Here is an 11,241-nt window from a genome sequence, read left to right on the forward strand (position 1 = left end):
CTTCCTGCTTGTACGTTCTTACTATACATATACTCTCAGACCCAGTGCTTATCTACCCCACCCCTCTTACGCTATTGATGATTCTGATGGACACATTGACGGGGATATCAAACGGTCCTCACCCGCGAGGGTGACTACTGTAAACATTTTACTCATACCCAAATCAAATTTTTCCAGAAGGGCAAACAAAAAAATATAATCAATAGACGATATCGGCTTCACATAAAAACTCAGATTTGACCCCCAAGAATTCCCCACAAGGCTTTGTGCGGAAAAAATTTCACCGTGAACTTTTTTCGGCACAAAGCATTGTGGGGAATTCTCGTGGATCAGATCTGAGTTTTCACGTTAAGCCGATATCGTCTATTGATACACCCCTGTTTCAGTGACCTAAATGGTAATATCTTTAACCAAGAAGCCAATAGACCTTTTCATAAATCAAGTTACGGACATCACTTTACCTCGTTTGAAATTATTGCCACGGAGCGGATTTTATTAAAACTACTTCCTATTCACGATTCCTATTACGATTTTCTTGATTTTTTTATTTCCAATTCATTAAAAAACCATTAAATGTCTCAAAGAGACATAATCACCATGGTAATTGTTTGAATACGAGGCAAGTGGTATTCGTGACGTAATTTATGAAAAAGTCTATAAAATCGAACATAAAATTACAAAGTAACTTCAGTTAACTCTCTCTCTCTCTCTCTGTACGATCTTTCAGAAACTTTCTAATTTTGAAGGTTCAAGTAATACACGTTTTTTTAAGAATATCCAATTTTTTTGAAGCCTTTGGATGTCCTTTACTTTTTGAGTTTTAAGCCTAAAAATTTTCTCAACATGTTCTTATTTTCGCCATTTTTTGAGTATTTTTGTCCATTTTCTTAAAAGATTGCGTGTTTCAGAGTCCACAAATTCTTAAAATGCTCTTAACTTGTTCTTAGGATTTTGGATATCAAAGCCTTGTGTTCTTATATACTGTAGTTTGTTCTTATAAAAAACGTGCAGAGTGGATAAATCGTCTGTAGTGTAGAAAAAAGATTTTTATGACAAAGCACAAAGCAATTACTAAAAGATAATTACTTTTCCTATGCAAATTTTCCGACACATCTAAGATAGCGCTACTGCATATGGCTGATTTTATACTTAGTGTAAAAGTTATGAGCTTAGCAGACCGATTAATCACTTATTTCACGCTTATTTAAAATCGGCGCGCTTTTTTCGCAGTGAAAATAACATTAACACAGATCCGAATTTTTTTAGAGTTTTTGAATGTATTTTTACAAGAACAAACTATATAAGAACATAAGCCTCCTATTCTTTAGGAAAATGTTCAAAAATATTAACAAAATGGTCAAAATAAGAACATGTTAAGAACATTTTTAGGCTTAAACTCAAAGAAGAACATCCGAAGGCTTCAAAAACTTTAGATGCTCTTATAAAAAAAATGTTAGAATTACCCTGAGCTTCAAAAATCTCCACGTCAAAATTCAACCACTTTTTCACACTAAGGAATTTAAATTTTTTTTTTTGAGAAACCAGCATGTAGGGGGAGGTTTGAAAAAAATCAGAAAAGATACTTAGCAAAGTCGCAGCAACTTTTATGACAAAAATCTGATAAAATACTAGTGTAGGTTTTTAAATGAGAGAAATAATTAGCAGGGAAATAGCTTAACCAAAAAATGTGGGTTTTTATCACGTTTTTCATATTTTTTGTTAATTTCAAATTAAAAATTTATTTGATCTAGATAAAATATCAAAAAAATATTCTGAAACGGAAATATTTTGAAAGTTAATTTTCAGATAAAGAAAAAGACACGTAATAAAACATTGACCATATTTGTCGAATTCTTTGCTGCAGGGTCATTCAAGATAATTTTTTAAAGCTTTTATCTTGGTTGATCCAGAGAATTGTAAAACCCGGTCTCCACTTGCGCGCCCTGTGATCGCACTTTTTTGCTTCAATTCTTTTTGCTTGGAAAAAAGATTACGTCATAAAAATGTAGCGCGCGCTCGAAAAAAAAGTTCACATTTCAACTTTTTTCAACCGTTAAGTCAGATCGCGCTAACGAAGTTGCTTCATTTTTATTTTGACCAATAGCGTGGAAGCTTTTCTCGAAAAAGTGCGATTGAAGTGTGTGCACGTGGAGATCGGCCTTAAAGAAATGGAAAACCAGCTTCTTGAAAACAATAGAAATACGGCTCGTAATGTACCAGGTGTCTTGCCCTTAAAGGAGTTTATTTCGGTAAATGGATTTCTTTTTTGTTGATAAAAATTCTGCATTAGCGTGATGTGACGAAATTCTTTTGTTTTGAGTCTAATCATGCGCAAACTTTAGGGGCTTAAATTTTGGGAGCACCTCACTAAGACCAAAAGATTTCCAAGCAATTCTAATCTGCATCATTAGATAAAACGTCTGAATACAAGAGAGTAGGAAATTTAATCTGGTTTTCCCGTAAAATTTGTCACTTCGCACTGAAAGTATAAACATGTCAAAAATGAAAAATAAAAACCCACTTTATGGTCATATCAAATAGAAACCAGCTAGAAACCAGCGAACACTCGTCTTTCCCAGTATTTTTTCTAACGACCTCATCAAAGTCAAAACAAAAGCGTTTTCAATAGAAGCGATCAAAACACTTTAGGTAATCAGAGAAACTGGTTTTTTATTCTATCCCATCTCGCTGGTTCACCCATACATTTGGACCCACTTTTGATGCACGTCAATAAAAAAAGTAAACTTTACAAAAAAGTAAATAATTGTTACGAGCAAACTTTTCAGAAACTTCTTGGTTTGTCTTTAGCAATTCTTTGCATCTGTTGTTTTATGTTTAATAGATCTCTGCCGATTGAAATTTGTCACAAACGATTCGCTTTTAAATAGTCTCAAATCCTTTCGTGTGTAAAATATAATGTAAGGGTTCAATGTAGATATGTAAGTCGTTCCTATCACAGTATATACAAATGTTCTCGATGAGAATTGCTTGATATGTAGGAAAGCCAAGAAGCGTGGAAGCAAATATGGCAGCCAACATACTAAAGCGTTTAAAAATAAGAACAATGTTGAGATTATAATTTTCAATTTCTTTCGATCATTCGGGACTTGTTCTTGTGATTTTTCATTTATATTTTTTGCATCCAGGCTAAAATTATGGATTGGTAGGATTGCAGGCTTGATTTCTTCAATACTTGCCTTAATAGACAATATAGATGGATTTTGACTGTCAGGCCACTGTTTGTCCCAGCACTGAGTTGAAGGTTTTTCTTTACTAGATTCTGCGTCTTGCTCGATTATTTTTCCACGTTTAACAGACAAACGACCGATTCTTTGCTTGAATAATCGAGTTTCTTGTAACTTTTTGATAGCAATTCTGTCAAAGGTAAAAAAAAAAGATAGTAAGTAAAAGGTTTTGTTTTTAAATAAGAGTGATATCGTTTGCTTACTTATCAATTTCAATTCACAAGCTTTTTCACATTGGATTGACACGGGGATGTGGAGAAAGATTGGTCAGAAAAAGGAAAAGAAAAACATCTTTTTGCTTATATCCATAGTACGAACGAGGGTTCTGATCCCCCCTTCTTAAATGATTCCCCCCTTCTTGGCATCCCCCCCAACCTTCAAAAATGCCTATCCCCCAAGTGTTTTGGGCTAAATTTTTTATGGTAAAAAGGGAAGGGAAACAGTAAAGAAAAATTGTGGCAAGCCTGGCAAATATAATACCGCTTTTTAGTGAAAATAAAGAACTTCCTTTCATGCAGACCAAACTTCATAACAGTGCTGGAAAATAATCTACAATATATACAATATATGTAAGCCCCCTCTTCTTAAACGATCCCCCCTCCTTGCTATCCCCCCCTTTTTAATGAAAATTTCTGGTCTCCCACCTTCTTCACTTTTTTGGGAGGTGTCATCCCCCCTTAAGAAAGGGGGGGGCGAACTAATCAGTATAATATAACAAAAGGCAGACACTGTCCTGATATGAAATATGTGTCTGATATGAAACGGAAATACTTGTGTAAAAAAACCTTTAACTTATTCCAATAATCCTTCCAATAGGGAAAGTTCACGAGAGTTCACGAAAGTGGAAAATTAATAAAATGGTGACATGAATTTTACAGAACATGGGATAAATCAAAAGCCCGAATGACCTACCAATGACATGGACTCGTGCAAGTTTCTTTAGGAAATTTCTTTTCATGTCACTCTTCCCATCAGTGTCGGCCTAGTTTTACAGTTCGGATCCTAAGCGTGACCATAGTATAAGAAAGTATACAACGGCGTGATTAAAATGGGACAACATGCCCTTATCCTTTTGTTCCTACTCTGTTTTTTTTTACATTTCATTTGAAGAAATAATAAGATGACCTCATACCTGAAAACAATGCAGTTGGATACACCAATAATACAAGATGGTAACGCCAGCTGTGTTGTTCCAACATATACACCATATACAGAGTTCAACCGCTTGAAAACCATACCACACATCAAACCAGGTTGCCCTTCATACTGGAAATAATTTTCTGTCGATGCTGGTATTATCACTATCATAGTATGACAGACAACTATTGCAATCACTGCAAATTTCGTTTTGGTATAGTCATTGTCGTGGTATTTGAAAGGATAAACAAGAGCCAAACAGCGGTCGATACTCAATAGAGAAAGCGCCCATAAACTCAACATTGAAAGTGAATAATTACATGATAAAATGACACGGCATAGGTTTTCATAATAATCATCATAAGTTATTGTTTTGAAATGTACTCCTGTTATGTGAAAGGAAGGCACTAGAGAAGAATTGATTAAATCCACTATAGCCATAAAAGCGTAGAATTGGTATCCGTTGATATTCTCACGCCTTGATTCACGTTTCTTGATTAAAAGACTGTACAATAACAATGAATTCGCAGGTACTCCTAAAATGACATTCAAAACATAAACAGTTGTAAGAATGTTGCGATCAAGTATTGCCATCCCGATTCTGTTGAGATTGTCGATCGTATTGTTGTTGATAGATATGTTCATGGTGTAATCCAAATGCAATCCCTGTAATCCAGATGTAATCTAAAGATTGATAATGTTACTCAAATATCTAAAGAGGAGAGATGATCACTGGTGTGAAAAGTGGCGGAATTCAGTAAGTCAAGCCGTCAAGCCTACACAACCCAACTACAATCCTGAACCATCCAAAAGCAACACCCGAATCTGATCCCTTTATTGTCAGTTTCATAATACAATACTCAATTTCAGATGATGATATAAGTAGCTGATCGGTTTGAACAACTCGTCCGTTTACCATTGCCACTTTAAAATTTTGAAATCTTTGTATTCCTTTTTCTTATTTCGAAAAAAATACATGCTCTCTACTTTTTTTGTTTTCTATTCTTCTTTTGTTATTTAAAAGGAGGAACAGATACAGTTAATCATTTTTGTTTTAGCTTTTTTGGAGAGAAAATAATACCACCTCCTTTTTGGTTAATATTTAATAAACTAAGGCGAGGCCAATTTAAATTGTTGCTTTACGGGCCAAGCTACCAAAAAGAAAGTTTCGGTCGGTCGGCGAATAATAGTAGAATTTCACCTATAAAATCTCCTAAAAAGGCAGCAAAAACTACTACATTTTGACAAAAATGCGAAAAAGAAAATAAAAAGTTACAAAAAGCTTGAATTCATGGATGAAATAAAAAATTGAACATAAAATTCTCAAAACCATGGGAAAACTACAAAAATATTGAAAAAATTTGGCACTAAGTAAAACAATGAAAATAAAAATGTAGTAAAAAAATCAATTTTATTTTTATAGCGGTCGGTTGGGCCCGTAAAACAAACAATCAAATTTGTCTTGTCTAAACTCCAGATATTTCTCCTTGATATTTGATTAATCTTTAACATATTTTCCAGGAATTGTGATCTAGATTCAGAGATTTTGGTGATTTTGTACCCCTGTGTCACAGACTCGGCAGAACCACTACCCACTGGAAAATTTGGTTGAAATTTTCTCCTCGGTGAAATTAATACCCAGTTTCAGCCCCACTGGAGAATAGACTTTTTTTCGCATCGGCTAACAGATTTTAATAAAATATCTTAAGATCATATGCCCCGTGAACAATATTTGCTACTACGTTTGATTTCTCTCTTGTTCGATCTTCAGGGGACCAAAAACTTAGAACCCCAAATTAGAGAAAAATTCGAATTACAAAAAATTATTTACTACTCTCCTAGATGAGAGGACCAAGATCTTAGCTCGAAATATTTCGTTCAATGAGAGATGACTAAAAACTAATCACACAATACATCTTTTCGACCGTAGCTACCGATTGTCGCGCGGGCATTTTTTGTCCACTTTATCCCACTAAAACCGTCCCAGTCCTTTTTTCGCACCAATCGATGATAGAAAAATGCATAAAAAAAGGATTGGGGCTGTTTTAGTGGATAAAGCAGACAAAAAAATGCCTGCGCGACTACTGTCGAAAAGGTGTATAAAGTAGTGCAATCACAGACCGGACGTTGTTGAAAAACCGTATACTTCAATCAAGCTAGTTACGCATGAAAGTCCCACACTGACCGCATATACTATCAATATTTTTCGAATTTCTGTGAATCCTTTAAAAATATTGTTTTGACTTTTTGTGGTGACAGTTAATTTTTCTTGAGAAGGGTATGTGTTTTTCAAAATAATATTAGATTTCTACTTTTTTTAATAATTTCTTTAACCTTTCCAGCGCGCTGTTTTTTATATTTTCACGCTGTCTGCGCGCAACTTTTTTTGAGAAAACGCGGGATTTGGGAAATTTGCCATAACTCAAGAACTAGAAATCTTTTGGCAAAAAGTAAACTATCCCTGAAAAGCTAATTAAGTTTTGCAGCTTTTAGGTTGGGTACAAGTTCAATTAAAGTATTCTAACTTAAATGGTAGCTTTACATACACCAATGCTTTTTTCCTCATTTTTCGACAATGTCACTTTTTTGGCATTTTTCACTTTCTATGCAAAAAAAAGTGGGGGAAAGTTAATTATAAAATCTTTCTTTACTATTTTATCAATATATACTTACTCATGAAGCCATATACCAAAAATTAGCATCCAAAAACAATTCTACTGGTCACACGGGCTTTTCAAACATTGTCCACTTTTCTCCAAAATCAGTGTTTTTCCGTCTGCCATCTTGAATCAGTGTTTTTTATTTGAAAAGTGCTGACTCACACCGTGATCATAACATTACATCATTATATATCAACGGAAAGCTTAGACTCTCTACTTTCTTTTTCTTTCTTTTTCAACGATCAGAAAGCAAGCCAATTAAAGATATTGCGCGAGAAAAACATGCCTATCAAATTGCGTATATGTACGGCATTCGGAACGTCTCAAGGACGTATATGTACGGCATTCGGGTCCAAAAGGTTAAAAAATTAAAAACATATTAGGCTGTCTCTAGGTAGTATAAGGAGCACGAATCCGTTAGTGGATGCCAGCAGCCTAGGCTGTCTCTAGCCTGGGAACCCAAGCGTTAAACTTTGTTCACAGTCTAGTGTATTATATTTTGGCTGCTTGTTTAACGCTTCGCGCAGGTAACTAGCCTGCATGGAGATTTTTTCCTGCAATGCAGGTTCGGCCTTATTGGCCAGCTTTTGGCGTTATACTTAGCAGCAGTAATTTGGCGCGCATTTTGATAATTTTGATGCGCGTGCATAATTTATGGAAAAAGCTGACTATGCAGAAAAAAGGAAAGCAAATGAAAATTAAAATAAAGATTCATTTCGAAACAAAATGGCTGTTGGCTGGAAGTCTAAATACATGTGGCTGATGTTTTGATGTGGTTTTTAGTAGCTTTGAAAGTCTTTAGAGCTTGTGGAGGAGTTTTTATGGTAAGTTGATTATGTGTGTTTGCCTGCCGGGTTTCCAAGGTTTAGAGTCTGTCAACAAGGGTTCACACACAGACTGTTTATAACATTCTGTGTTAGACTAATGTACCTGCACCAAGCTCTATAATCTTAGAACTTTGTGAGGTGAGGTATTTTTGTTTTTTTCTAAAATTTTGAGCTTGGATTCCCAGGCTAGGCTGTCTCATGCATTCCACAGAGATGATCATCAGATGCATGAAAAAAAAATTGAACAGATTCTACTATGTAAAAAATATGAGAAAGTGATTAACGGATTAACAGGCAATAAAAGTGAATAAAAGTGATAAAAGTTGACTTAATTGGCTAAAAAATATTATATATGGCTGCGTTTAGACCAACTGGCATTTGTAATTTGGCATTTGCTCATGAGGGATTCGATTTTAATAGCCTTTCCATTGTATTTTCTGTCATGGCATTTAAGGAATCGTCTTTTTAGAGTCATTACTGAAAAGGTGATTCCCTCAAGTTCAACTTTGACAGATCAAACAATGAAAAGCATGGAATTTTTCAAAAACTGCAGTCATTAAGACTGAAACTTTTTGCCGTTGGGCTAGGCTATGGCAAATCTCGCAAATTTTACAATCTATAGAAAAAAACTGAATAAAAAACGTGTAAATACTTTAAAAAATCAAAAATGTAATTTTTTCTCTTTGTTTTGGTTCCTTTGTTTGATTTGAAATGCCAGAAAAGGGGATTCCTTTGCTCAAAATGGCATTTCAAATGCCAACGAAATGCCAACACGCTGGCATCATTATGCATTTGACAAACCGAACAATTGCGTGGAACAATAGAATTCAAAAGAATACTGCAAGCAATTACAAATGCCAGGCTGGTCTAAACGCAGCCATTGAGAATTTAATTGCGAAAATGACATTATGAAAAAAGGCACTATTTTCGGATGCAGTTGATTTCTTATCTGGACCAGGTTTGTTAGAAAAATTAATGATTAAAAAGAATAGGTACAATCAATTAAATTTTCTGCTAAAATTATGAAAATGTGAAACAAAAAACAACACATTATTCTGTAGCTTTTCACTGCAGGCTTTCCTGACGATAGCCTCACAATCGTTTCATGGATTAGAAAAACTTCCTTTCAAATTGACGGGATTTGACCAACATATCGTCCCCAGTGGAAAATTATACTCCAAATTTTGTCCCTGCTTTAAAATTGTGCTATTTTTAACATCCCCACTGGAGTTTTCTGACTCGAAAACAATATATTTAAATCTCCAGCCACACAAAAGATGGGCAAATCTTTCCCAATCCAATCGAGTTTTGGTCTGTTTATTTTAACATCCACTGGCTAAAAAAATCCTTCTTGGTCTGTGAGAAGGGAATGTATTTCTATTTTCAACCAAACTCAAAGATCATGTTTCAATATACCTTTCCAAGATAAAAAGGAAATTTCTAGACATTTACGTTTGCATATGACGTTCTTCTCAAACTTTTAATGATTTCTTTCACACTTTCACTGTTATCAATATATGTTGTGATCTTTTACATTTAAAATTACATAGTCGCTATGAAAAAGGTTTTGATATTTCCTGGAGAGAATAAGAGAAAAAAGTACTGTTTGGGGTATTTGTACATTCATTTTATTATAGTTGAAGTAGTGAAAATTATTGTTTCAATACTGACAGTTTCATGTCTTATTCAAACAATCCTCAGTTGAAAATATGATATCACGCTTCTGACTTCGGTTGGTTAAGCACTCTATTGATGGATAAAAGCATCACATCAACAAAATACATTCATTTTATATAGCTACAATGGAGTTTGGAATAATGAGATATGTAAGAATACTGTAACGTCAAAGCTCAATAAAGCCTTTTTTAGACAGCCGATAGCGTGGTAACAACTGCCCCCTCCCCAGCGCAAAAATCCCGATTTTGGTCAACTCATCACACTACTGTTGACAGCAATTTAAGTCAGTTTCATTAGTTCCATTTATACTGAGACGGAAAAATCGTCTGAGACGAGTAGTTTGTAAAATGTGATCTTGGGAGGAGATCCTATTTATTGAAACATGAATGGAAAATACACTCCTCCATAGTGCTCATTTTCTAAATTGCTCGTCTCAGACAAATTAATCGTCTCAGTGTATATAAAGAACTATTTGTTTATTATAGAAAACTAAAACTGTTACCCTGAGTATCAGAGGTTGAGTTTTCAAAGAATATATCAACCTCTGAAGTCCACTAATAGAAATTTTATCGTGCATGTGCGCCAATCTAATCACTGTAGAAAGAATCAAAGATGAAGAGCAAATATTATCATATTAATGTCTAACAGACTGTATCAGTATGCAGTTTACTATTTACGAATTCCCCAGAAACCTCCAAGTGTTATTGAAATATGAATTTCTTTCAAAAGAAATCTTCTACATGATTCCCAAATGTATAATAGTAATACTAAACTATTAATCATGGTAATGTTACTTTAATGGAATCTAATATTAGACAGTTCTTTGTGTTATGATTCTCTATCACTGACTCTTTTTAAAAAGCGTTGATGACATTTTTGAGTCGTTTTTTCAACGACGGGAATAAAAATATCAACTTTGAACTTAATCCAAGATCTGGGATTGTCGTCATGGTTACTTTTCTCTGCGTTGATTGCGCGCTGAATAGAATCTGGATTGGTCGGCACAGGTCAGTATATGATTTCGGCCTGTGCTTTTCATCATGGTATAAAACTGTGTCTCATCGACTCACCAGTACTATTTTTTTCTCAAAATATCCTAATCCTTAGAAGACTGGAGAGAATTAGCACATTCGCAAAAAGGGGAAATGTTGTTATTGAAGAGGGGTTTCTATTTTTTATTTATCACCTAATCATCATTATACCTACTGCCATCAATTGCTAAATGCACTCTAAAATGCTCTAAAAGTATCTTCCGTCGAAAAGAAGAAAAAAAGATAGTGCTAATTTATTTCATTAATTTTTTCGGTTTATCGAAAATCTGAGCAGCAACTGGACGCATTAAAAACAAAACAAAATGAAAAATTTTCATTTCAAAATATTAAGAACAAATTAAAATCATTTTACGTAAGTTTTGAGGACTCTAAAACACCCATATTCTTAGGATAAAATGGACAAAAATGCTCATGTTTTTTTTTAGTTTGATTCTTCAATGTTTTTGATATACCGTAGACGTCAGAAGAAAGTTGTCCCAAAAAATTAATTTTATCACCTCTCATTTTGATCCTTCAACTTTTTTTTGTTCGCGCGAAACTTTTTTATGACGTAATCTTTTCTTCAGGCAAAAAAAGGTTAAGAAAAAACTGTCACCCATTTCGCGCGCAACAACCTGATAACAGCTGTTCATAATTTTCTTAC

The 11,241-nt window shown here is 34.3% G+C and overlaps 1 protein-coding gene across 1 annotated transcript; it reads right to left on the reverse strand.

Moving 5' to 3' along the window:
• Positions 1-2,688: 2,688 nt before the first annotated feature.
• Positions 2,689-5,360, reverse strand: LOC136819741 (5-hydroxytryptamine receptor 2B-like). The gene is made up of 2 exons (XM_067075985.1): positions 4,378-5,360; positions 2,689-3,375 (listed from the first exon to the last, which is right to left on the reverse strand). Exons 1-2 carry the CDS (start codon positions 5,025-5,027, stop codon positions 2,805-2,807), a joined length of 1,221 nt encoding a protein of 406 aa, XP_066932086.1. The 5' UTR covers positions 5,028-5,360; the 3' UTR covers positions 2,689-2,804.
• Between the last annotated feature and the right edge of the window lie 5,881 nt (positions 5,361-11,241).

The sequence above is a fragment of the Clytia hemisphaerica genome, unplaced genomic scaffold (genome assembly GCF_902728285.1).
Source record: "Clytia hemisphaerica strain Z4C2 unplaced genomic scaffold, Clytia hemisphaerica genome assembly, whole genome shotgun sequence".
Taxonomy (NCBI): Eukaryota; Metazoa; Cnidaria; class Hydrozoa; order Leptothecata; family Clytiidae; genus Clytia; species Clytia hemisphaerica.